Below are 22,288 nucleotides of genomic sequence, written 5' to 3'. Positions count from 1 at the left end.
TGTAGCCTTTAGCCTTCCCAGTGTCTGTGTGTATCTGGTCAAGTTGTCTCCTCTGTTAGGTGTTCTCTGTTTGGGTGTTTTATTTTGTTTTATTTTGATAGTCATTTATGTCTCGTGTTGTATTTTGTTTCACTTCCCCTGTATTATTGTCTTTGATTGGTTTCAGCTGTTTTCTGTTACCCAGGTGTTTTCACTCATCCCTGATTGCCCTCTGTGTCTGCATGTAACTGGTAAATGGTTCTTATATAGTGCATTTCTATTGTACCCGAGGACTCGAAACGCTTTCTACAGCATGTCTAATTCACCTATTCACACACACATTTAAACACGCACTACATCTAAGTGCTTTTTCTCTGACATTCACAATTCACGCATCGAGAGCAGCTCAAGGTTCCACATCTTTGGCATGAAGACTAGAACGGCCACGGATCGATTAGTGGATGACCTGTTCATGAGCTACAGCCGCCCTGTGTGTATTTAAAGCCTTAGTTTGGGTGTGTTTACTTGTCATGTCATATTTCCCTTTCTGTTTCCTGGAATGTTTCTTCTGGTTTCCTGGATTTAGTTACTTTGCATCTTGTATTATTTAACTTCAGTTTGCATCTAAGTTGGATTTCATCAGCTAAATCAGCAGCTGGCCTTTTGTTTCATCGAGTCTACATCTGAAGTTTGCCTTTTGGACTTTCATTCTACACATTCCATTACATGACATAAATATGAAGTTGAGGACTTAAGAGTAAAACTTCCTGCATTTCTTGTTCTCCTTTTTCCCAGCTTTGGTTCACATCATTCTTGAACTGATATGATCTCAAACAGCATTCAGTCAGAAAAACCCAACCAGACAAACATACAAACATCATTCTTGCCAAGCAGTCAGCTCAGGCTCACTTCATTTTTATTCTTTAGTTTCATTCAAAATAAAATGTTTCCACATGATAATATGACTACTAAGAAAAGTAAAGTTTAGCTAAATATGTAAAGGAACCCATATGTAACTTGAACAAAGACAAGGAAACTTTACAAATCTTTTATTATATTATTCTAGTTTCTTAAAAGCAGAACAGATACTGTAAAGTAGTCTTTTCTTTTTTACAAATGAGTGGCAAAAGTATTTAAACACATTGAAATTCTCATAGTTTAATATTTTCATCATTTTATTCCTCTTAGGGACAGAAGATCAGTCACGATGTGGCCACTGGAATCATCCAGATGACAGTGGATCATTTCACCAGAGCCAATGAGGGCACATATACTGTTCAGATCCATGATGGCAAGGCCAAAACCCAGAGCTCCCTGGTCCTGGTCGGAGATGGTGAGAGTTTTCCATCTCTCACATAGAAGTCCATATAACTCGTGTTGGAATACTACTTTGGAAACTTATAAAAACCTCTGTTTCTCTGATTGCACCAACCAAAAGGGCAGCACAGCGAGCATTTCATCTGTGTCTGTTTTTTACTCATTCAGTGTTCAAGGCTGCTCTGAAGGAGGCTGAGTTTCAGAGGAAAGAGCACATTAGGAAGCAAGGTATGAATATTTTTGATGACTTTGGCACAAGTAGTAAGCAAGTTTGAGTAAAATAATGGATTTAGAGATGTGTGCGGCCTTAATTTATGTCATTCATGTGGTTCTTTGTTCTTGTCCTTGTAGGCCCACATTTCTCTGAGTATCTATATTTTACTGTCACCGAGGATTGTACTGTTATGCTCGTCTGCAAGGTAACAAAACCACGTAATTATGTAGGATTTCCTGTAACTCTGAACCACATGTCAGATGTGCTTTCCACATGTTCATTGATTCTGTTTCACTTCTTATTGCTTTGCTTTCTTGTAAAAACAAAATCCTTTAATCTTTGTACTTGTCAGGTGGCTAATGTGAAGAAGGAGTCAACTTTACACTGGTACAAAGACGATGAGGAGATTGTTCCAGATACTCCCCCCAATGTCATGTCTGGATCCTGTGCTCTTCCCCTCCCACTGGTAACATCTGCACAATCCACACTGAAAAATATAATGTAATATAAAATAACCTTGTTTTTATTCAGTTCTCCAGAAAAGATCATGGTGTTTACAAGGCAGTACTCAGTGACGACAGAGGAAAGGACACATCTGTGTTTGACATTTCAGGCAAAGGTAAATTTTTAGTGTTGTGATGGGTCAGCTATTAGCTCTTGGTATTGTCATATTAGGTTTCTGTACCGTATTCATTGTGTCGTTTTTCCCACTTTGATTTCCAGTGTTTGATGACATTATCAATGCCATCGCCCAGATCGCTGGTAGGTTGGATCAGCTAACTTACACAGCATCTCAAACTGTTAAAATATCTTTGCTGCATAGGCCAGTGTATGTATGTATATGTGTATATATATATATATATATATATATATATATATATATATATATATATATATATATATATATGTATGTATGTATGTATGTATATATATATATATATATATATATATATATATATATATATATATATATATATATATATATATATATATATGTATGTATATATATATATATATATGTATATGTATATATATATATATATATATGTATATGTATATATGTATATGTGTATATGTGTATATGTATATATATGTATATGTGTATATATATATATATATATATATATATATATATATATATATATATATATATGTATATGTATGTATATATATATATATATATATATATATATATATATATATATATACTAGAAGTGCCTTTCTTAAGAAAAGTCCAGTGGAAAAGCTGCACCAAAGTCAGCTGCAACAGTACTGCTGCAGTTTGATGCTGACAGAGCTGGAAACTGGTTCAGAAGGATAAAGTACGTGTACATGTTAACCTGGAAACAATTCTGAGAACCCCAGCTTTTCTCTAAATACACAAATTTACATTAAGTCTGCTTTGGCTAAGAGACGAGGCTGTGATGACATTCTGAAGTCATTTCCCTATTGTTGGTGCCTGTGCGTTTCATGGTGGTTGTCTTTAGGTGCATCTGCTTCTGAGCTGGTGTTGCAGTGTACTCCAGAGGGCATCAGACTGCAGTGCTACATGAACTACTATACAGAGGAGATGAAAACCATCTGGAAGCACAAGTACAGTCGTGAATTTAAATATTTTAGATTATTCAAATATCTCTTTTTAGTTTATCATTTTAAGGTTTAGCTATTTTACTTTTTGAGATATTTTGTTTTACTGTTTATATGGAACAAAAGTTCATTATTCACAGACACTTATAGGCAGTCTGTGAGCTTACCCAGGCTGCTGCATGTGAGACAGCATTGAATCATAACATCTTTTGAAACAAATTTTCTATGAAACACTTCAAACACAGATGTTTTGAGTAGTTCTGTGGGTGGCTCAGTTAGCAAAAGGAGATGTCATGCAAATGTGTCACTTGTGGGGTTTGTTTGTGTCCAACTTTGATCAGGAGTGTTTAATATTGTAGAGAAGCACTGCTAGTTTTTAAAGGGGTGTAAAAGCACACAGACATTATGCCTTAGAGTCACTATATCTCACATTTGAAAGCAGCCTACGAAATGTCTGTGTTTGTTTTTTCACTCTGTATGAATTAATAACGAAGTTTTGAGATCCATGATGTAAACCCGCAGGGAGAGTAAGATTGCCTCCTCTGAGAAGATGAGGATTGGCGGTACAGCTGAGATGGCCTGGATGCAGATCTGCGATCCGTCCGATAAGGAGAAGGGTCATTACTCCATGGAGATCTCAGATGGCGTCAAGACCCACACCCGGACTTTTGACCTCTCTGGACAAGGTAAAAACCTCCATCTGTGCCACCATTTGTTTTCATTACAGTTTTTCTCTTTTGCTGTGATTGTCTTATTTATTTGTCTATTTATTTTGGAGTTTCTAAGATGTGAAACCTTTTGTCTTTGAAAAATTGACTCCATTGTAATCATTTGTTTTGTAGCATATACAGATGCCTATGAGGAGTACCTAAGACTTAAGTAAGTGTTTTGATGTTACAAGTTTGTAGACATGCGGTTTTAATCATGTCAAATTTTAATCAAATCGAATTTCCTCTTCGTCTTTTAGGGCGGCTGCATTCGCTGAGAAGAGTGAGTATTTCACAACTTGTATTGAGACAGTTTGAGAGAGATTCCTCATGTATCTTTCAATAAAGGTACATTGGTTAATTATTTTTTAAGCTGTTTATACTATGCGCACATCTTACAAGGACAAAAAATTGATAATCACAAGTGCCCTCGACAGCTCTTTAAGCATTCTGAAAATTTTCACAGGAATTTGTGGGCAAGGTATTTTATTTTAAAGGCAAAGTAGAAATGAATGTCTTACTCATTCTTCCTCTTCCTCCCCCTGAACATCTCAGACTTGATCTACTAGTGCACAATAACAACACTACACAATAAATGTAAAAAGACAGATTGCTGTAGTTTTAAGATCTTTGATTTCTAAGTCTGGGAGTGAAAAGTGACTTTTTCTTTTTCTGTTCAGACCGTGGTAGAGTGGTTGGTGGTCTACCTGATGTGGTCACCATTATGGAGGAGAAGGTAAACATTTTCCAAACTCGGCAATCAACGTCTCTTTTCACAGAGGGAGAAAAGACACGTTGTGGAAGATGATGCTTGAGTAATGATTAAATGCAGAGTGGTGGATAAACACAGAGAGTGAAAAGAGGGGTGGGCAAGTTCAGGCCTCGAGGGCCGGTGTCCTGCAGGTTTTAGATCTCACACCTGAATCACATGATTAGTTCTTTACCTGGAGAACTTCAGGACATGTTGAGGAGCTAATTTAGCCATTTGAATCAGCTGTGTTGGTTCAAGGACACATCTAAAACCTGCAGGGACACCAGCCCAGGAAGCCTGGAGTTGCCCACCCCTGTGTTACACCATAGTCTGAGATGTACTGCTGCGTACAGTATTGATAACAGTATTGACAAAACACTTCTTTGGATGGCTTTTGTTCAGATGTCATGCCTCAATTCATATTTAGTCTGCAGTTTAAGGTTCATTCTAAAAATGTTTAAAAAGAAATGCCAACTTCAACTTCAAATTGTGGGTCAGAGTTAATAATAAATAAATACTATAATGTCTGACCTCATTATGTCAAGTGATTACAACAATTTTCATTAGTTTAATAAACACATGAATAAATAAATCTTTGTGTAAGAATGTAACAAACCTAAAATATGAATCGTATTCTGTGAATATATTTTGATTTGAGTTGACTGTTGGTCCTTTCTAGTCCCTGAGCCTCACCTGCACCGTGTGGGGCGAGCCTACTCCTGAGGTCACCTGGTTCAAGAACGAGCAGGAAGTCGCTTCCACTGAGCACACCAGGGTCATGTTTGACGGTGGCAAGTTTGCCAGCCTCGTCATTAACAAAGTCACCCCCGAAGACTCCGGAAAGTACAGCATCAATGTACGGAACAAGTATGGTGGTGAGTTTGTGGAAATCACTGTCAGCGTCTACAGGCACGGAGAGAAGATCCCTGAGCCCAAACTGGGGCAGGCCAAAGCAGCCGCCACCACGCCTGTGCTGCCAAAGTCCCCAGCTCCCCCTTCCAAGACCCCAACCCCCACCCCTTCTAAAACCCAGACCCCAGCGCCATCCATGAAGAGCCCAACTCCAGCCTCCACCCCAATCTCCAAGTCTCCAACCCCTACCCCGAAGTCTCCTACTCCACCACGCAGTGTTAAGTCTCCAACCCCACCCAGATTCATGAAGTCTCCAACTCCACCCAGGAAGTAGAATGTGGGGGTTAATGTTCGCTGTTAGCAACACTGATTTATAAGCATTAGTGTGAAACAATGAGCTCTTACTTTAAAGTTTATTTAGATTTAGATAACGTCAAAGTCCCACTTCAAAAACTGCTGCTTACTCTGGACTACACCTCACAGTCATGTATGGGCCATCATATGTCTTTAAAGTGGTTCCTTTTAACACAAGAAAAACACTGAGAAACATAAAATGTCCGTGTATATTCATTACAAAGTTTTAAAGGCTGCACCTTCCACTATGCAATGTCAGTGAAATGCCTGCAACAAATTGTGGATGTCAAAGGATATTTATGCTCTATTACAACTTGGGTATTAGTGACACAAAAAAGTAAGTCAGTGAACTGTCTTACAAAGAGATAAGCAGAGTTTTAGAGGACAAAATTAAAGAAATTAGTAAATATTTTAGGTTTAAGCTCCAGTTTCAGTGCTTTAATCTTAATCTTCTCTGTTACTGTGTTTCCCTACATTTAGCACTTATGTCAAAGAGTGTGATATTATACAAAACAAAGCAAATAATATCAAAACCTACAAAAATAAGATCCAAGTTGTAATACACCAGTATCAAAGTGGATGAGCTGGGAGTCAGCAGGTACAGATGTGGGGTAATGTTAGTACCTGGGTGAAAATGTGCAAATACCAGGTTACTGTGTTTGTGCTCCAGCCATTCTTCTCCCAGGGTTAGTTTGTCTGTGAACAAAAACATTCACAGCCCTTGTCTCTGTACCTGAGAGGCTCTTCTGTCTGTGACACATTATGTCTTCCTCCCCAGTGCTTTGTGATGGCAATAAACTTTACTTCTCAACCTACTTTTGTTGTCTTTGTCAGTAGTCACTGCTACACCTCACCCTAGAAGAGGTAACTCAAATCCTTCGGCTACAGTTAATGAAGCCAAAAGTAAAAATGTGCACTTGTAGCCAGACTCCAAGGGACTGCATGACAACTTGCGAGACAAGCCAACCTGCCTCTGAAAGCCAGGTGAGCTGAGGTGGGTGGGGTTTGTTACTGTAGCTGTCAGCCGAGCAAACAGAGCAGGTACAACAGGCTATTCGTTTGTACAGAGTTCGCGAATCCACACCTTTAGCACTTACCGGCTTATGCTGGAGAGTGTACCGACACCAGGACCGACAGAAGGTTTTAACTTTTTAAGCTGGTTTAAAGTTTCTCGCCTCTGATTAATCAGGAAGACCAGGATTCTTTTTGGCCAGTTATGAAGTAAGTCTCTTTGTATATGTTGCTGAAAGTGTGTTGAATTCCTGACAATTTACAGTAGTTACTGAAGAAGTAAGCACATGCCTCATATTGTTTATGTGTTTGTGCTGAACCACATGTACCTTTTTGGTTTCCTAAGAGCTTAGAGGAGAAACATTTCTCGTATGACACCATGGTAATAAAATTATCTGCATGTCTAAGTTTCTTTAAGACAACAACTAAATGCACTGAAAATAAAATGGTCTTACATTTTTCTGTGATTGGCTGGAAAAGTTTGTTCCAAAGCTCTGTAGTGTTATGTAAAAATTGTATGTTGACAGTTGTCTCATGTTTGTCCTGTTCATGTTTAATGATTAGTTAAAGATTACATATTACAACTCAGCAATGCAGATAAAAATGTTAAAGTCATACACATAATATTTTTTTTTCCTAATTATCTCTTTTTTGACATTCAGCTCTAAAATGCAAGTTTAACTCAGTGAACCCTGTAACAGCATAGTGTGTGTCACATTTAAGGTAAAGAAGAAGTCTGCTGCACACAGAGACTCAGAGGGGTTCTCGCATCCATGGAGTCCAATCTGTCATGCCTGTCTTCACTTGAAGAGGACTGTTCAGATTACATTCAGCCGCACTATAAAGAATCCTATCGTCTAGCCATTTATGCCCTACTATGTGGCGGCAAAGAAGCCTATGAAGAGTTCCTTCGAGCTGAGCAGATCAACCACTTCCTTTCAGAGGAAGAGACTGTGTTCATTTTGGAAAATGCAGAGTTACCGGTTGTGGAAGATGATTCAGAGGGAAGACGCAGCACAGACGAGGTCAGACCCTCCACCTATTTCCCAATTGAGTCGGAAGAGGAGGTGCCAGACTTGGATTTGGGCTGGCCAGGGGTTGCGCTGGAGGGTGTAGAGACCAGCATTAGCCTGCTGTTTCACCCACCCAGACAGAACACACCAACAATTAAAGAGGTGGTTCGGAAGCAGATTCAGGCTGCGCAGAAGGTGAGGCCTCAGCACTGCGATATAAACAAAAGAAATGCTCCTGGGCCAGTGCCAGAAAATAACGCCTCATCTATCAGGTGGAGGAATCAACAAGGACAATAGTTTATCAATAGTACAAATTCCTAGTGAAAGGTGTAGTTTTGCGTAGGCATATAAACACCTCTGCATAGTTCTCTGCATACACAGGAGACTGCAGGGAAGGGCTAAACATACATTAACCCACACAATCAGCTGACTACACCAGTTCAAATGTTTGAAGCAGTTAACTACTATGGCAACTGAACTTTTGTTATCATGAAAATGTACACGATGGAAGTCACTCATTACTGTGCAGCTTTTTGCTTTGTGACGTGTGAGGCAGGCGAGTGGCCAGTCTGAATTCATGTAGGCTGCACTAACTTTGGCAGGTTTCAGAGAAAAAGTATTTAGCAATTCAACATTCACAGAAACATTGTTGCAGCAATGTTCTTTAAAGCTGTAGCTATCATGAAGCGGTAACAGTGATGTCAACCTGGTAGAAATTTGTATTTATGCTTAAAATGCATTTCATGACTAGAAATATTAGTAATATTATATTAGAGCAGCAAGTCACTGCAGTTTTCCATTTCCTATTTTTTCCCCAGGAACCTGCTTCATGAAGCAAATTCATCTTGTACTTCCTGTGCAGTTATCTCCTGTAGAAAGAGTAGAAAATGAGTGCTGTTGCACTGCTTTCGCAATTTGTTGCTGTATGTTTAATCTAGTCTTCACATCGCTGTCTTTTAATGAGATGATCTTGTAGGATCCCGTGGAGGTCACAAACAGACACGCTGTTTTTTGCTTTTTTACCTCACACTTCCTGGAATTTTCCTTTTTATTTAAACCTATAATATTAAACTTAAGGATTACCTTTAAGTCATTTAAAAAGTGCTTATTATAATTTAGAAATAAGTAAATATAGTAATGAGTAAAGAGAAGAGCTTTTTTCTGTGCACATGTATGCAGTGTAGGAAAAACTGCTCCAATAAAGACTGCAAACATCTGAAGATTTTACTGAATCACAGGATCTACAAAAAAAAAATGATGAGATACAACAGTAAGGATACTGTTGCTTTCAAATTAGTTAAAAGATCAGTCAAATGAGATGGAAAAAGTATCACTGTGAAACATTAACATTAATTCTTGTAGTCAACATTGTAGCAAAATACCACAGTAGGATCAGATAGCTATGGCTGGATTGGTTGGCCTTAAACTGATTACAGAAAAACTAATTAAACCAACTGCAAACCAACAATTGAACAGACCACTCTTTAAAAAATAGTTTTCCTGTGATCAAGTACATGTTTAAATACTTGTTTAAATTCATATGAAAGCACTGATATATAAAATGCTGACACAAAAAATAAATCATTCTACTTGCCGTAACTGTGAAAGTGACCTTTTTTGTTCTACCACATAATAACTGGCAGAACAAATTTAGATGCTACACATTAAAGGTGAAACCTAACTAATTTCAAAATAAAAGTACCTATACATAAATATATATCATGAAATGACGTAGGCAACAGTTATGTTGAAACAGGTAAAACTTTGTCTGATATTTGATTAAAAAAAAATCTGTCTTTCCTCTTTAGCAAACCACTTGTCTAATTTACAGAATTCATAACAACAAAAAATATCACAAGCAAAGGTGCTCAGTAAATCACAATCTAAAAAGTGAGTCTGCTCACGAAGCTTTACTCATTCACGGTCACCTGACAAAGAAAGTACACTTGCTTTTAATTCTAATTCTTTGGGCTTGTTGTCTTCTTACTGTTAAACATTTGGTCATGTCAGTGAGATACAAACTATGTAGTTTCCCCTTTTGCCACAAAATCATCACCTTTCCTGCTTGACAGCTGGTATGAGGTGTCTGGTTTTCACCAAATGTGTGGTCCTGTGTATTATGTCCAAACATCTTCACTTTGGTCTTGTCTGTCCAGCGGACATTGTTCCCGAAGTCTTTTGGTTTGTTCAGATGCAACCTTGCAAACTTAAACTATGCTGCCATGTGCTTATTGGAGAGAAGAGGTTTCCTCCTGGATCCTCTCAAACATTTTGTGTTTATTTAGTCTTTTTCTAACTGTACTATTATGAAGTTTGAAGTTTCTCTGAGCATTAAACAGTCTTACTTAAATTAAATTTGCTAGGATGTGCACTACAACACTGGCGACTTTTTTCCACTTGAATACTGTTTCTGACTGTATAGTGATGAAATTCCAGTTGTTTAGAAATGCTTCATAACCCACCCAGATTGATGGGGAGCAACAGTTGTTTTTGTAAGATCATTGCTGATGTCTTTCCTCCCTGGGATTGTGTTCTCACCCCCTCAATGCGCCAAAACAGCAAACTGTTAAAACATCTGCTGTTATAGAGGTACTCACATTTGCTGATGACCTTATAGTAACAGAACCTGTTAATTATCCTCCACATTTCTATGGAAGCAAAAAGGATGTAAAACAAATTAGTCCGCATTCTTATACTTTAGATACTGCTTCTGCATTGTAGCTTAATTTTTGTTAAATAAATAATGAAACTGTGCAAAATGTCACAGATTAACCAACACGAGGTTGCATTTGCCTAATTCTAAGACCTGCTAAGGACCAGATGATTTTTTTTTATTATGGCCCAGTACATAAACTCTAAAAATAAAAGATTTTTTTTTTCACATAACTGCATATATACAGTTGGCAGTTACTTCTCTTTGCATGCATCAGAAGTAATGACATTATTTGTGTTGCATAAAAGATTATTTCAAGTTAAGAAGGTGTTTTGCACAATGATACAGTTAATTTTGTGTGGAAAGTCATCTCTACTATACAAGTCCTGATGTTGACTACTCATACATTTTTTGACTTAATTTGTATTTTCTCAAAATTGAAAACATTTCCACGTCTAATGTGCTTCCAGCTTATTGCCATTGTAATGGATGTCTTCACTGATGGCGACATTTTCAAAGAACTCATCAATGCGACACAGAGGGGAGTGGTGGTCTACATCCTTCTGGATGATTCCCATGTCAAGAGCTTCCTCAAAATGGCACACGACATGGAGATTAATATTCAAGAGCTCAAGGTGAGAAACACGGCACCTTGAAATACAAGGTTTAAAGGGCGACAGTATCAGATGAGTATGTTTTATCACCATGCTGAGATATTATTGTACTTGTTGAGGCCATGAACTGCAAAAAATAAAAATCATCAGGAAAAAAAAAATGTATTATCTTCCACTAGACCTATGTGATTATCTGGATTTCACAGTGGAGACACAACAGGCCTATTCTTATGTTTTCCACTTTTCCTGATATAAAAAGGGGCTTCTGGTAAACATGCTCTTCTGCACTTCTTGCCAAATGTAATTTTCCTGTTCCCGTGCATAGTATACACGTTAGCATTTTAAACAATGTTTATCTTGCAAAATATTTGAAAACTGTCAACTCCATTGTGTGGTGGCTTTAGTAGCACAGTGGCTGATAGTGAACAACAGCCACATACCAAACTAAGACAGGTAGAGTCATCTTAGAGCTGGGCATTTATTTAACCCTTGGCGCTCTAAGTCATAGTCAGTTCGGCAGTGAGTGTGTGTATGTGTGTGTGTGTGGGGGGATGGGTGTGTGTGTGTGTGTGAGGGGTGGTGGGTACACAGATATGTAGACATGTATGGAGACATTTGCTACTCAAAGCCATAATTGGGCCCACACATGCCTGTTGACCTGTTAAACATCATCTGACATAGTCTAACATTTGCATTCCCCCAGAGCTTCCCATGAGGCTTCACAACCTTTCTTCTGTTGGCAAAAGAGCATTTAAAATATTACGTTTGACATTTTCTCCGCACCCTGATGGAAATACAGTCATTTACCAACATTTCCCTGCTGTGTCTCTACCTGCCATTTTCACACAACTGCAGCAACCGCAGGACAGATCTGTCAGTGTGGCTGGATTTTCCTGTTAAACAGCATTAGATGATGTTTCCACAGTCTAAACAAAGAGTCATCAGCTCTGAACGCAGTGACGGCTTCACGACCTCTTTGCAGCGTGCCTAGCCATTAGCAACATCAAAAAAACAGCCTGAGGAAAACTCACACAGGTTTGATCATGTAGAGTTTGACAAAGGGTGTGCGTGCTTTCATGTGTTTGTGTAAAGGTAGTAGTAATGGAAACTGGAGGGGGGGGGGGGTGTTTCAATTAAGTTAAGATTTAGGCTGTTTGCACCTGATGACTGAAACAACCCTGAACTCATGTTTCATGCTCTCGGTTTGAGTTTTTGAGTTTCATTTTTGAGTGTTGAAGGCCCTGATGTGTTGAGCAGTGAGACCTGGGAATCATTTAGTTTTTAAAAGATGTGGCACATAGTTCTTTCACACGGTAAAGAAGTTACATTCAGATAAATCAAAATGAACGAATATTAGATTTACTTGCAACATTTAATGTGGTGCCTTTGTGCACTTTTCATTTAAGTAAAGAGTTCAAATTATGTACTTCTTACTGAAATGATAATCAAAGCACTCCTTTTTTGGAAACAGGCTTGCATCATATTCCTGTTAACAAACTAGCTAATGTAAGTTGCCAAACTTGTTAGCCCAAAACAAAACTAACACAATCAATAACACAAAAGCTGAATTACTTCTATGTAATTCTTTTAGAAGGAAGTATGTCCAGCACATGCATGAATTATTTTTAAACTGGCAAAATCACATTCCTGTTTCTTGTGTAATGTCTTTGAAAAACAATGCATGTTCAAAGATTGTACTATCAACTATAAAACAGTGTTAACCTGAAAATCTCCTTGCAGTTAAGCTCGTAAGACTTGATGTTAGAATCCCTGATAATCAGCACTGGTGTCCTGTGGTCAGGAGGGAGGGGTACAACCTTTATCTGCTTTGAATGCACAGATTTGAATGTTCTGCTGGAAACAGATGAGAACAGTTGAAGAAATATTGACAGACATCAGTCATGACTTACAGAGACTGTGCCCCGTTAACAAACCCTGGATTACAAATGACATAAAAGCAATCATCAACCAGAAAAAGGTAGCTTTTAGAGGTGGTGACAAAGAATGGCTCAAACAGATGCAACATGAGCTGAAGAAGTGACTGAACACAGCAGAAATGTAGTAGATAAAGAAGATAAAAAGGAAGCTAGAATACAGCAACATCTGTGAGGTGTGAAAAGGAATGAATACTAAAAAGAAACAAAAACAAAAAGAAAAGACAGCCACTTATGGGTGATGTGGAAAGAGCTGATGCACTCAAGCAGTTCTTTAGTCCTTCAACTTTATGGTCACACTCACTCCCACTGCTTCTCCTTCACTGTAACTCCGTCTGCTCCTGCACAAGCTCCCCCTTCTCCTTTCATTTCTAATACAGCAGCTACTTCCCCTCTCACACCTGTGCCTTCATGCTCGTCTGTCACAGACAGGGGTGAGATTGGAGTTAGGAAGACTATGATAGCCCAGATGGTGTGTGTCCAAGGCTGCTCAAGAATTGTGTCAACCTCTCCACAGGATTTTTAATCTGAGTCTACTGCCAGGACTGTGGAAAACATCCTTTATTTTTCCGGTACCAAAAATAAAACGTCTTGCTGAACTAAATGACTTTAGACCAGTGGCCCTTATAATGCACATCATGAAAACCTTGGAACAGCTGATTCTACACCAAGACAAACTTGCTTAAAACTGCAGACAGGAATCCGAACACAGGGATCTCGTAAAAACCTTCAGCCACTGGTGTCACAAAACCTACCTCATGCTGAACATCTCTGAACACTGGGGAGGCAGCAACAGAAGGATCAGTAAATTTATTCTTATTCTTATTGTTGTCAGGGTCATCAGGTAGCCACCCTTGTTCACTGGTCACTGATAGACCCACGCATGTACTTGGATGCTCATGCTTTTGAGAAACCTGGTTGCACCAGCTACATCATTTTGTTTTGGCAACTATGTCTGCATAATTGAGCCTTTTGAATTGTATATGCTGCCTCCCATAGTACCATTATCTCCACAGTGTACAGGCACTTCTGCACGGTGGACCACCAGATGATGTCTGGCCTGAGAATACTTGGAGTAATCTTTGGTGGGAAAGTGACTTTCTGCAACTTGTAGCCACAGGCAGTATCCACAGTAGCTTTCATTCTTGCAGATAAGATTTAGGGGGGAATTACTTTTCCAGATTTGGGTAGCCTTTTGTGCACTAATAAGTGAAATCATGATTTAAAAGCTGTGTTTTGTATTTCCTTTTGTCTTTGCAAAACTAAATAAATAAATAAGAAATCAGGAAAAAGGAAATGTTTTGTCACTGTATCGTTTGACCTGATTAAGCCTCCTTGGCTAGTTTTGCAGCCAGTGAGGATGTCACTGGAGGTCAGCAGAGTTCCATTTGTTCTTCTTTTTACTGTATCATGATGTTTACACATTCACCAAAAAAGGAAAAGATCACTGGTTTTATCAAAGATGAAGACATAAATCCCTTTGGTATTGCATTACGATGAGCATCTGGTATAAAAACTCTGAAATTAAACACATGGAGCTTCCCACTGTTTTGATCTGTTGTGAATAAGCCAGAAGTAGGTTCTTCTATCATTGCATGATAATGCATTTTACAAATAGAGATTGCTTAATGCATTCTCAAATAAGCATTACATATATTACTTGTAGGTGAAATGAAATTGATTTATTTTTGGCCTTAATTCTCATTTTTATTTTTCCATCAGAATCTTTGTGTTCGGACGGTTCAGGGGCCAGAGTATCAGTGTCGCTCGGGGTTTAAGTTTCATGGAGGTTTGGAACAGAAGTTTATACTTGTGGACTGCAGGACAGTTATGTATGGAACATACAGGTGAGTCAGTGCTGTTCAAAAGTATTCTGTGATTAAATTGAAATAGAGGCCTGGCCTAGCTCTACTTGGCAGCTTTGCTAACTTTAAGTAAACCTTAAAGCAATTTCATGTAAACTCACTGTGCTACTCTGGTATTTTTAAAAATAAAAATTGGTGAATTAGGAAGAAAAAAATATGATTAGCTGCCTTCCTTCACCACTTAGACTGGCTTTCTTCTGGCGGGTCAAATAGCCATATTAGGAAGATTCTGTCTCACTTTTATCATATCGAGCAAGTATGTGTTTAGAGCAGTCTGCAGCCTGAGCTCGTGGCTCACGGAGATTAGTTACATTATTTGAAACTTTCACTACTGAAACAGTAAAAATAAGAGAGAAAAAAAAGTTTTAAAAAAAGACAAACCCCAGAGCAAGTTCTAAGACAAACTTAACAAATCTTCCAAGTCAGCAAAACTAGTTTATCTGTTTGAGAACACACAGAGCTGAGGTAAGAAGAACACTTAATAAATGCAGTGGCCTGTGGGCAGTTGCAGGCACCAGAAACACATAAACTTTCTGCTGAATTTGCCAAGTTCAAACATCATATGATTTAAACTTTAGTCCTATGCTCTGCTACTATAGCTTTTGTTGTGTTGGATGTGTTTCCTGGTTGGCCCTTATTTCCACTGTTATGTTTCAGTTGTGGATTAAGCACATTAAAATTTAGATAATGAAGATATGCATGACTTTATTATTAATACTGTTTAAAAATTTGTGCATCATTATGATTTGTACTGGTTCTTCAATTTCTTTTTCAGCTACACATGGACTTTTGAGAAAATCAACCTCAGTATGGTCCTGGTTGTCACAGGCCAACTGGTTTCCACTTATGATGAAGAGTTCAGAAGACTCTATGCTTGCTCCACAACTTCTTCAGTCTTGCTTAACGGGAGGCCACCTGTTCTGTACCTTAAAGATACTTTGGCTCTGGAGAGCCCAAACTCCAGCCAGCTTTCTCTTAATATGATTCACAGGAGATCCAGGGTGATGCACGTGGTGAGAAGTGTTCAGGACAACAGGTTCAACAATTCTGGCACAATGACCAGAGGCTTGAGTGTCCAGGATAGGCTCCATCAGTATGACTATACTAAAATGGGGAACCTAGTGAAAGGACACAGTTATGGAGGCGAGCTGCAAAAGGTAAACTCCATGACTCGGCTAAGGATGGGAACTAAAGACATTGGAGTCCCTGGGAGAAGTGGATCTAAACCGAGGGGAGGTGGGGAGGTGCTTCTACCAAACCGGATGTCGCACCATCACCTCCGGCACCAGACACGTTACGGTGCGGACCAGAACCTAATACCATTCAACTCAGAAACATCACTCCACCGCTGGAAGATTGATTCTTATCTTAATGAGAATGAGATGCATCCAGGTGCGTCATGTGATGCGATCTCACCTGTGACATCTCCATATAGCAGTCACACAGGCTTAAATGATTATCAGTCACAGCTCATTCACAGCAGGTCGAGAGATATTAAGTCCAGAATGGAAGAAACAAAAAAAAGGTTCAGTTTGCAGGACTATAACAATTTCAGGCAAAGCCACGAGTCTTTGAGGTCCATGTATCTGAATGCAGAAACATCCAAACTGATGTCTTCATTAAGAGGCCTGGATGTAAGGCAGAGTATCACAGAATCGGAGCTAGCGGCACAAGAAAGCTGCAGCCAGGAAAACAGGGAGCTCAAGAAGCGAGGTAACAAAAGAGAGCCAGTGCTCACTGATGGACATCGTTCTGCCTCTCACCATGATGTGGTTTCAGATGGAAAAACAATGCAGACATATGATTGGCGTGAGCCTCTATCCAAGACAAGATCAGCTGCTGATTTAGACCAGAAAATGAGTGATGCACCACTCAAGCCTTCTCATTTACAGTCCAGCAGTGTTAGCATTCAGCATCCGAGAGCAATGGAATCTTTGACCGAGGTCCCTGAAGAAAAAGACAGTTCCCACACTCACTTAGACCCAGCACTTAAAGTCAGACGTGAGATTTGCAAAGATGAGGAGGTTGTTCCTAAGAACTCTGTAAAATCTCCAGAAAAAGAAATTCAGGATCAAGCCACAGGAAAGCATTATAGGGTGGCCAAAAGCACAGGCTCAGGTGATTCAAGGCAAGGAAAGAAATCCATTTCTAATGAAGTTGAAACTTCTCTGGAAGTCTTCAATCCATCTACAGGACCTCAGCGGGGAGTGGAAGATAAGGGCAGTCACACAGAAAAAGGGGAAGCACAGCCAGAAGATGCAGCGCTACAGAGAAAACATTCTATGAAAATGAAAGTGCCTACATCAGATGAAAAGAAAACTTCCAAAAATGAAAATAAGTCTCTCCAAAGAAGGACCTCAGGAGTAAGCCAGCCACTGAAGGCTGCCCATTCCCTGGCACCTGATGCAGTGCACACAACAAAAAGCCAGTCACTGAGCATGCCCAGTTTGCAGAGCTCCCTTACTAGTCCATCAGAGACAGAAAAGACTAAATCTCCACTGTCAAGATTTTCTCCTCAGCGTTTGAGCAAAAAGAAGATGGCCCTTGCAGCAGAGCAAGACTCAAAGGGCACTGTGGGTGACGAAAGAGAGACTTTATATCAGAGACCAAAAGACAAAGCCTACAGTCGGTATGAGTTTTTGCTTAGCAACGAAAATCTACGTCTGGATAAGTCAAAGAAGAAGGCAAATTCATATTCGTCAGACAAAGAGAGAATCTCTTCTTTGCAAAGGCGCGAGTCTGCCCGTTCAGTGAATCAGACACAGAGCAGCACTGATAACAAACTGGAGCGATTCATGCAGCGAGTTGGAAATCTAATAAACAAGAACAAGTAGCGAAGGCACAGAAGAAGGCCAACATGGTCAGAAATGAAGGCAAAGTTTAAGCATATTACATGTTTTGTTTATGCAGCTGTTTTCCATGCCTAGACAAACGGTTTCTTTACACCGCAGCAGTATGCTCCACATTTTTTTTTTTAATCGCCACTGATGCCAGTAACAAGGCTTGATAAATCGGTATTTGCAGTTAAAGTCTAAGATGGATCTTACTGGGGAGGAGGAGTTAAGGCAACCAGGGAGAATCTGACAGTAGCACTTCAGGACATTCAGCAATGTTTGATTCAGTAAGCTAAATTATAATGATACGGTATGTCTTATGCAAAATATGTTTATTCTTTTAGTTTACCTAAAGGATCAGACTGATGAGAGCATCTTTTATGCTATGACAACACCAACACCTCTGTTGTTGTTCAGTATTGTTGTGAAATATCTACGTTTAAAAAAACCCACACCAGTAAGGCCCACTGTTATAACCTGTACCTGAGGTTTTCTAAACAAACATACACTGGTTTACTCTAATACAGTAATGCATACATTCATCTGCCACTGAATATATTTCTTCTTGTTTCAGAAACAGTACTGAAACAAAGGGTGGATGTAGCTCAGGAGGCAGAGCAGGTCATCCACTAGCTGAAAGGGTGGTGGTTTGAGCCGTGTGTCAAAGTATCCTTAGGCAAAATACTCACCCCTAAGTTGCTCTACGATGGATTCACGGGAGGATGAATGTGTGTGAATTACAGTAGAAAAAAGTGCTTGTGTGAATGAGACGTGTTGTATAAAAGCACTTTGAGATCTTCAGTAGTGTAAAAAAGTGCTATATAAGAACCAGTTCATTCTCTGAAAATGTTCAGAGCTGCTGGAAATTACTGAAAAGTGTTCAATTAATAAACATATTTGGTTTTTTTGCTTCTTATATAGGCAGCACGGTGGTTAGCACTGTTGCAGCACAGCAAGAAGGTCCTGAGTTCAATTCCAACATCAGACCGGGGTCTTTCCGTGTGGAGTTTGCATGTTCTCCCCGTGTTTGCGTGGGTTCCCTCCGGGTACTCTAGTTTCCTCCCACCGTCTAAAGACATGCAACTTGTGGGGATAGGTTAACTGGATAATCCAAATTGCCACTAGGTGTGACTGTGAGTGCGAATGGTTGTCTGTCTCTGTGTGTTGGCCCTGCGACAGACTGGCGACCTGTCCAGGATGTACCCCGCCTCTCGCCCTATGACAGCTGGGATAGGCTCCAGCGCCCCCCGCGACCCTGAAAAAGGATAAGCGGAAGTGAATGGATGGATACTTCTTATATAGACAAAAGTCTTGAATCTATGTGTTTTCAGTCCCATTGTTACAGGTGTATAAAATCAAACACACTGTCATACAGTCTGCCTTCACAAACAACATGTCTGTGAACTGTATCCCCTCCTAGATATTCTGCGATGAACTGTAAGTGTTATTATGGCAAAGTGGAAGTCATTGTCAGCCATACCCACAGCGCTAATGTTCTGCTGACTCTTTACTCTACAGTTGATTAACATCAGTACTAAAACTGCATGCCAGGAGCTCTATGGTGTGGGTTTCTATTGATAACCAGCTCCTGTAGGTGTAATGTGTAGATAGCTCACTAGCTACTTTTGTCCATATGGTGTATGAAGACTGAAATTGTGGAGCAAAGCGTTGGTGGATTTGGTGGTTTTTTTGTGCAATGTGTCACAAAAAAACACCAAAAATATGTCATATGCCTTATCATTTAATGTATCATATAATGTATCATTCATGAAGCATATTGATATATAATTTTTTTTTAAATATGGACGATGCTGTACATTTTCTCAGTGTATTTTGATGAATTTAGCAACTATGTTCCAAATATGAAAGCATTCACACTGGACTTCTATCAGATATTTTATCATAAAGTGTCTGTGAACACTAAACTGCTTTCTAAGTCTCTGTGGAAGATATCTGCTGCATAGTCATCAGTGTTACTCTTCTTCACATCAGTTCTACAAAGCTTTTTAGGTTAAGCAGAGACACAGTTACATGCCTACTTTATAAGCTCCCTCTACAGATCACCATCTTGGTGTTGTTCTTTATAACGTGTTAGGTTTTTGCTTCCTGCTTTATTTTGTGAGCTGCTTGTTCCTTATGCTTTGCTTTTACTTTTGCTTCCTTGCCTCATCTTCTGCTGTCTCTGTGCGTCCTTTGTCAGTGTGCCTATTCGCTTCAACCCCAGTGATAGTAGCTCTAGTGTATTTGTTTAGGTTTCAGCAGGTTATAGTTTTCAGTGTTTCTCTTCTGGATTTATGATTTACCTTTTGTATTATTGCAAAAAACAATAAACAGTTCACTTCAAATTCACCGCTGTCTACCTGAGAGTCTACATTTTGGTCCTGTGCACAACATTCAGCCTGCATATCTTACATGCCATGAAATAAGACCATAACTGTAGCTATGGGTAGCTATGTTTGATGATAATGATGATGTCATAACTTTGCAAGACAATGATGAGTGGTGGCTTTTATTAAGTCAAAGATTTAGCTGAGCAGCTGATTCACACTGAGGCCACAGAAAAAATAAGAATATCAAATTGCAGCCAAGCTAGGGACCCCAAGACGGTAACATGCTTATTACACACCAGAAAACTAAATTGTTGCAATTTTCTCAACTGCTTGGGCTGCACTCCTAAATAATAGCTGAATTTGTCAAAATAATCTGAAATTCTTCATTACTTTTTGGTTCTTCTGCACAAAATAAAGCATTTCTAATTCTTGTTTTGCAAATGTTTTAGCACAGATGGGCAAAGGACTCTGCTTGCTGCACATGTCTTTGTCATTAAAACACATTATCAGTTAAATAGTTTAATTCTCTAAAATATACTTTAATTTCATGTGTAATATTTGTTACATGTCAAAGAAAATCTTTAGAAATTCAAAATCTCTCTAATCTTTCTATGCACAATAAACTTTGAATATGTATGTTGTAAAGCATATTTTTAAAGCCTGAGCACTGGTGGATCAAAAATAAATCTATAACACAACATTAACACGGAGGAACTGCTCATACAAACATTTTGTAGCCTGTGAAATATGCAGGGCAGAGAGGATGTGTGGCAGTAAATAAAGGGAAGACAACAGAATGCATGAAGGTGCATAAAAGTGCAAAGGATGGATGTAGCATGCACGGTAGCTTTTCTTATGTTACCTTGTAAGAGGACATCAGGTGGGAGGTCAGAGAAAATCTGTGACCAAATAGACAATGACTCAGCCCTTCTGTGCTATTGCTAGCACTGTAGCATTATATTGCAGATAATAGGACTGTTTTGGTTTGATACTTCGGGTATGGATAATGTGCATGCACATTGAAGTAATTTGTTAGTTTTCTGGTTACTGTGCTTGACTGTGTGACCACTGAAGGAAACGTGCATTTTTCCTTTCAATTCATGCAAATTAAATCCCACTTTTGCTTTACAGATTAGAATGTAAAACTTTCTGCCCTTGAAATCAGCATTTGATAATTAGTTACTTTCAGCAAAAATGTCTGACACAACTTCACCTACTTCCAAGGTGCATGGAGAGGATGATAGAATTCACAATGCAGGAACTCCAGCAACACTTAAGGGAAGATGAACAACTTTAATAATTGACCAACGCGCTTCGGCTTGTGGCCTTCATCAGGGTCATAGTAAAACATTGTAGAAAATTGCATAAATACAAGACAGGAAACAGAAAAAAAATTCAAATTAACCAATCACGCATGTGTTATTTTGAGACAGGTGGGGATTATGTCTCCTCCCCCCCATCCTCATCATTAATGATCTAGTCCAGTATTTACTTGGGCGTGACTTAACCAATTAACCAATACCTACCTGTTATATGTCAGATGATCTATAATTAGTTACTTTGACAGACAGTAGTAGTCAGTTGTCTTCACCACCACTTCGCTGTCATTAAAGCATTTCTACACCTACTGTCAGCCAGACAAAATAGTTTGGTTTTACACAATGTTAAGACAACTTTTGACTTTGTTGACTTTCATTTACACAATGTTTCTGACACACACACTGGGGTGAGCAACCTTTGCATTTAACCGATGGTCTACTGCTACATGTATGAGCAGTTTAAAGAACTGCAACTTCAGTGCTAAGAGCTTCAAAAATAATGTGCCAAAGTAAGTGAGGCATAAATATAAATGGATGCACAATGGAGAGAACTTTAGCTTTCTACAGTGAACATGGCAATGTTTTGGCAATGACCCTATACTTGACCCTGTGTTCAAGGTCAAATCCTTCTAACTAATATGCACTAAAAACAATTGACATTATTACTAAACCCTAAACCTATCCCTAGGTCTGGAGTTTAGGTTTGGAATGATCACCAAGGTTTAGTGCTACTATGCCATTATATTCACACCATTCAGAGTAAGAGCAGACTGCATTGTTCTTGGCATTAACAACCAGAACAGTGTTTTGCTGTGTGCAATACAACAACAAAATAACTCAACAAAAAAATAGCACAATACTGCTGTTTATTTGGGGGGTTTAATGCCTTTATTTTGAAGTAATATCTTCTAAAATATCTAGAGTGTGTCTAATAATAATGTATAACATTGTATA

General features: G+C 38.9%; 2 protein-coding genes across 4 annotated transcripts in view; both read left to right on the top strand.

Annotated features, from left to right (window-relative positions):
* Positions 1–6,576, top strand: part of myom2a (myomesin 2a) — a gene marked incomplete at its 5' end in the record, with an annotated part of 48,301 nt that extends 41,725 nt beyond the window's left edge. For all 3 annotated transcript variants that reach the window (XM_082536286.1, XM_082536284.1, XM_082536285.1), the window contains 12 exons: positions 1,168–1,312; positions 1,465–1,524; positions 1,648–1,715; positions 1,863–1,976; positions 2,042–2,129; positions 2,234–2,272; positions 2,998–3,103; positions 3,620–3,783; positions 3,940–3,976; positions 4,065–4,087; positions 4,485–4,540; positions 5,235–6,576. In XM_082536286.1, coding sequence (XP_082392412.1) covers positions 1,168–1,312; positions 1,465–1,524; positions 1,648–1,715; positions 1,863–1,976; positions 2,042–2,129; positions 2,234–2,272; positions 2,998–3,103; positions 3,620–3,783; positions 3,940–3,976; positions 4,065–4,087; positions 4,485–4,540; positions 5,235–5,741 — 1,407 coding nt within the window. In that variant the 3' untranslated portion in view covers positions 5,742–6,576. The remainder of the gene's footprint in view (positions 1–1,167; positions 1,313–1,464; positions 1,525–1,647; positions 1,716–1,862; positions 1,977–2,041; positions 2,130–2,233; positions 2,273–2,997; positions 3,104–3,619; positions 3,784–3,939; positions 3,977–4,064; positions 4,088–4,484; positions 4,541–5,234) is intronic.
* A 188-nt stretch (positions 6,577–6,764) lies between these two features.
* On the top strand, positions 6,765–19,995 carry LOC309708515 (uncharacterized protein). Its single transcript, XM_082536625.1, has 5 exons — positions 6,765–6,982; positions 7,496–7,980; positions 10,909–11,073; positions 14,709–14,833; positions 15,627–19,995. Exons 2-5 carry the CDS (start codon positions 7,546–7,548, stop codon positions 17,683–17,685), a joined length of 2,784 nt encoding a protein of 927 aa, XP_082392751.1. The 5' UTR covers positions 6,765–6,982; positions 7,496–7,545; the 3' UTR covers positions 17,686–19,995.
* The last annotated feature ends 2,293 nt before the right edge of the window (positions 19,996–22,288 follow it).

Source organism: Aulonocara stuartgranti (genome assembly GCF_965226115.1).
Source record: "Aulonocara stuartgranti genome assembly, chromosome: 6".
NCBI classification, from domain to species: domain Eukaryota; kingdom Metazoa; phylum Chordata; class Actinopteri; order Cichliformes; family Cichlidae; genus Aulonocara; species Aulonocara stuartgranti.
The sequence above is the reverse complement of the archived record's forward strand: the minus strand, read 5'-3'. Positions and strand labels throughout refer to the sequence as shown.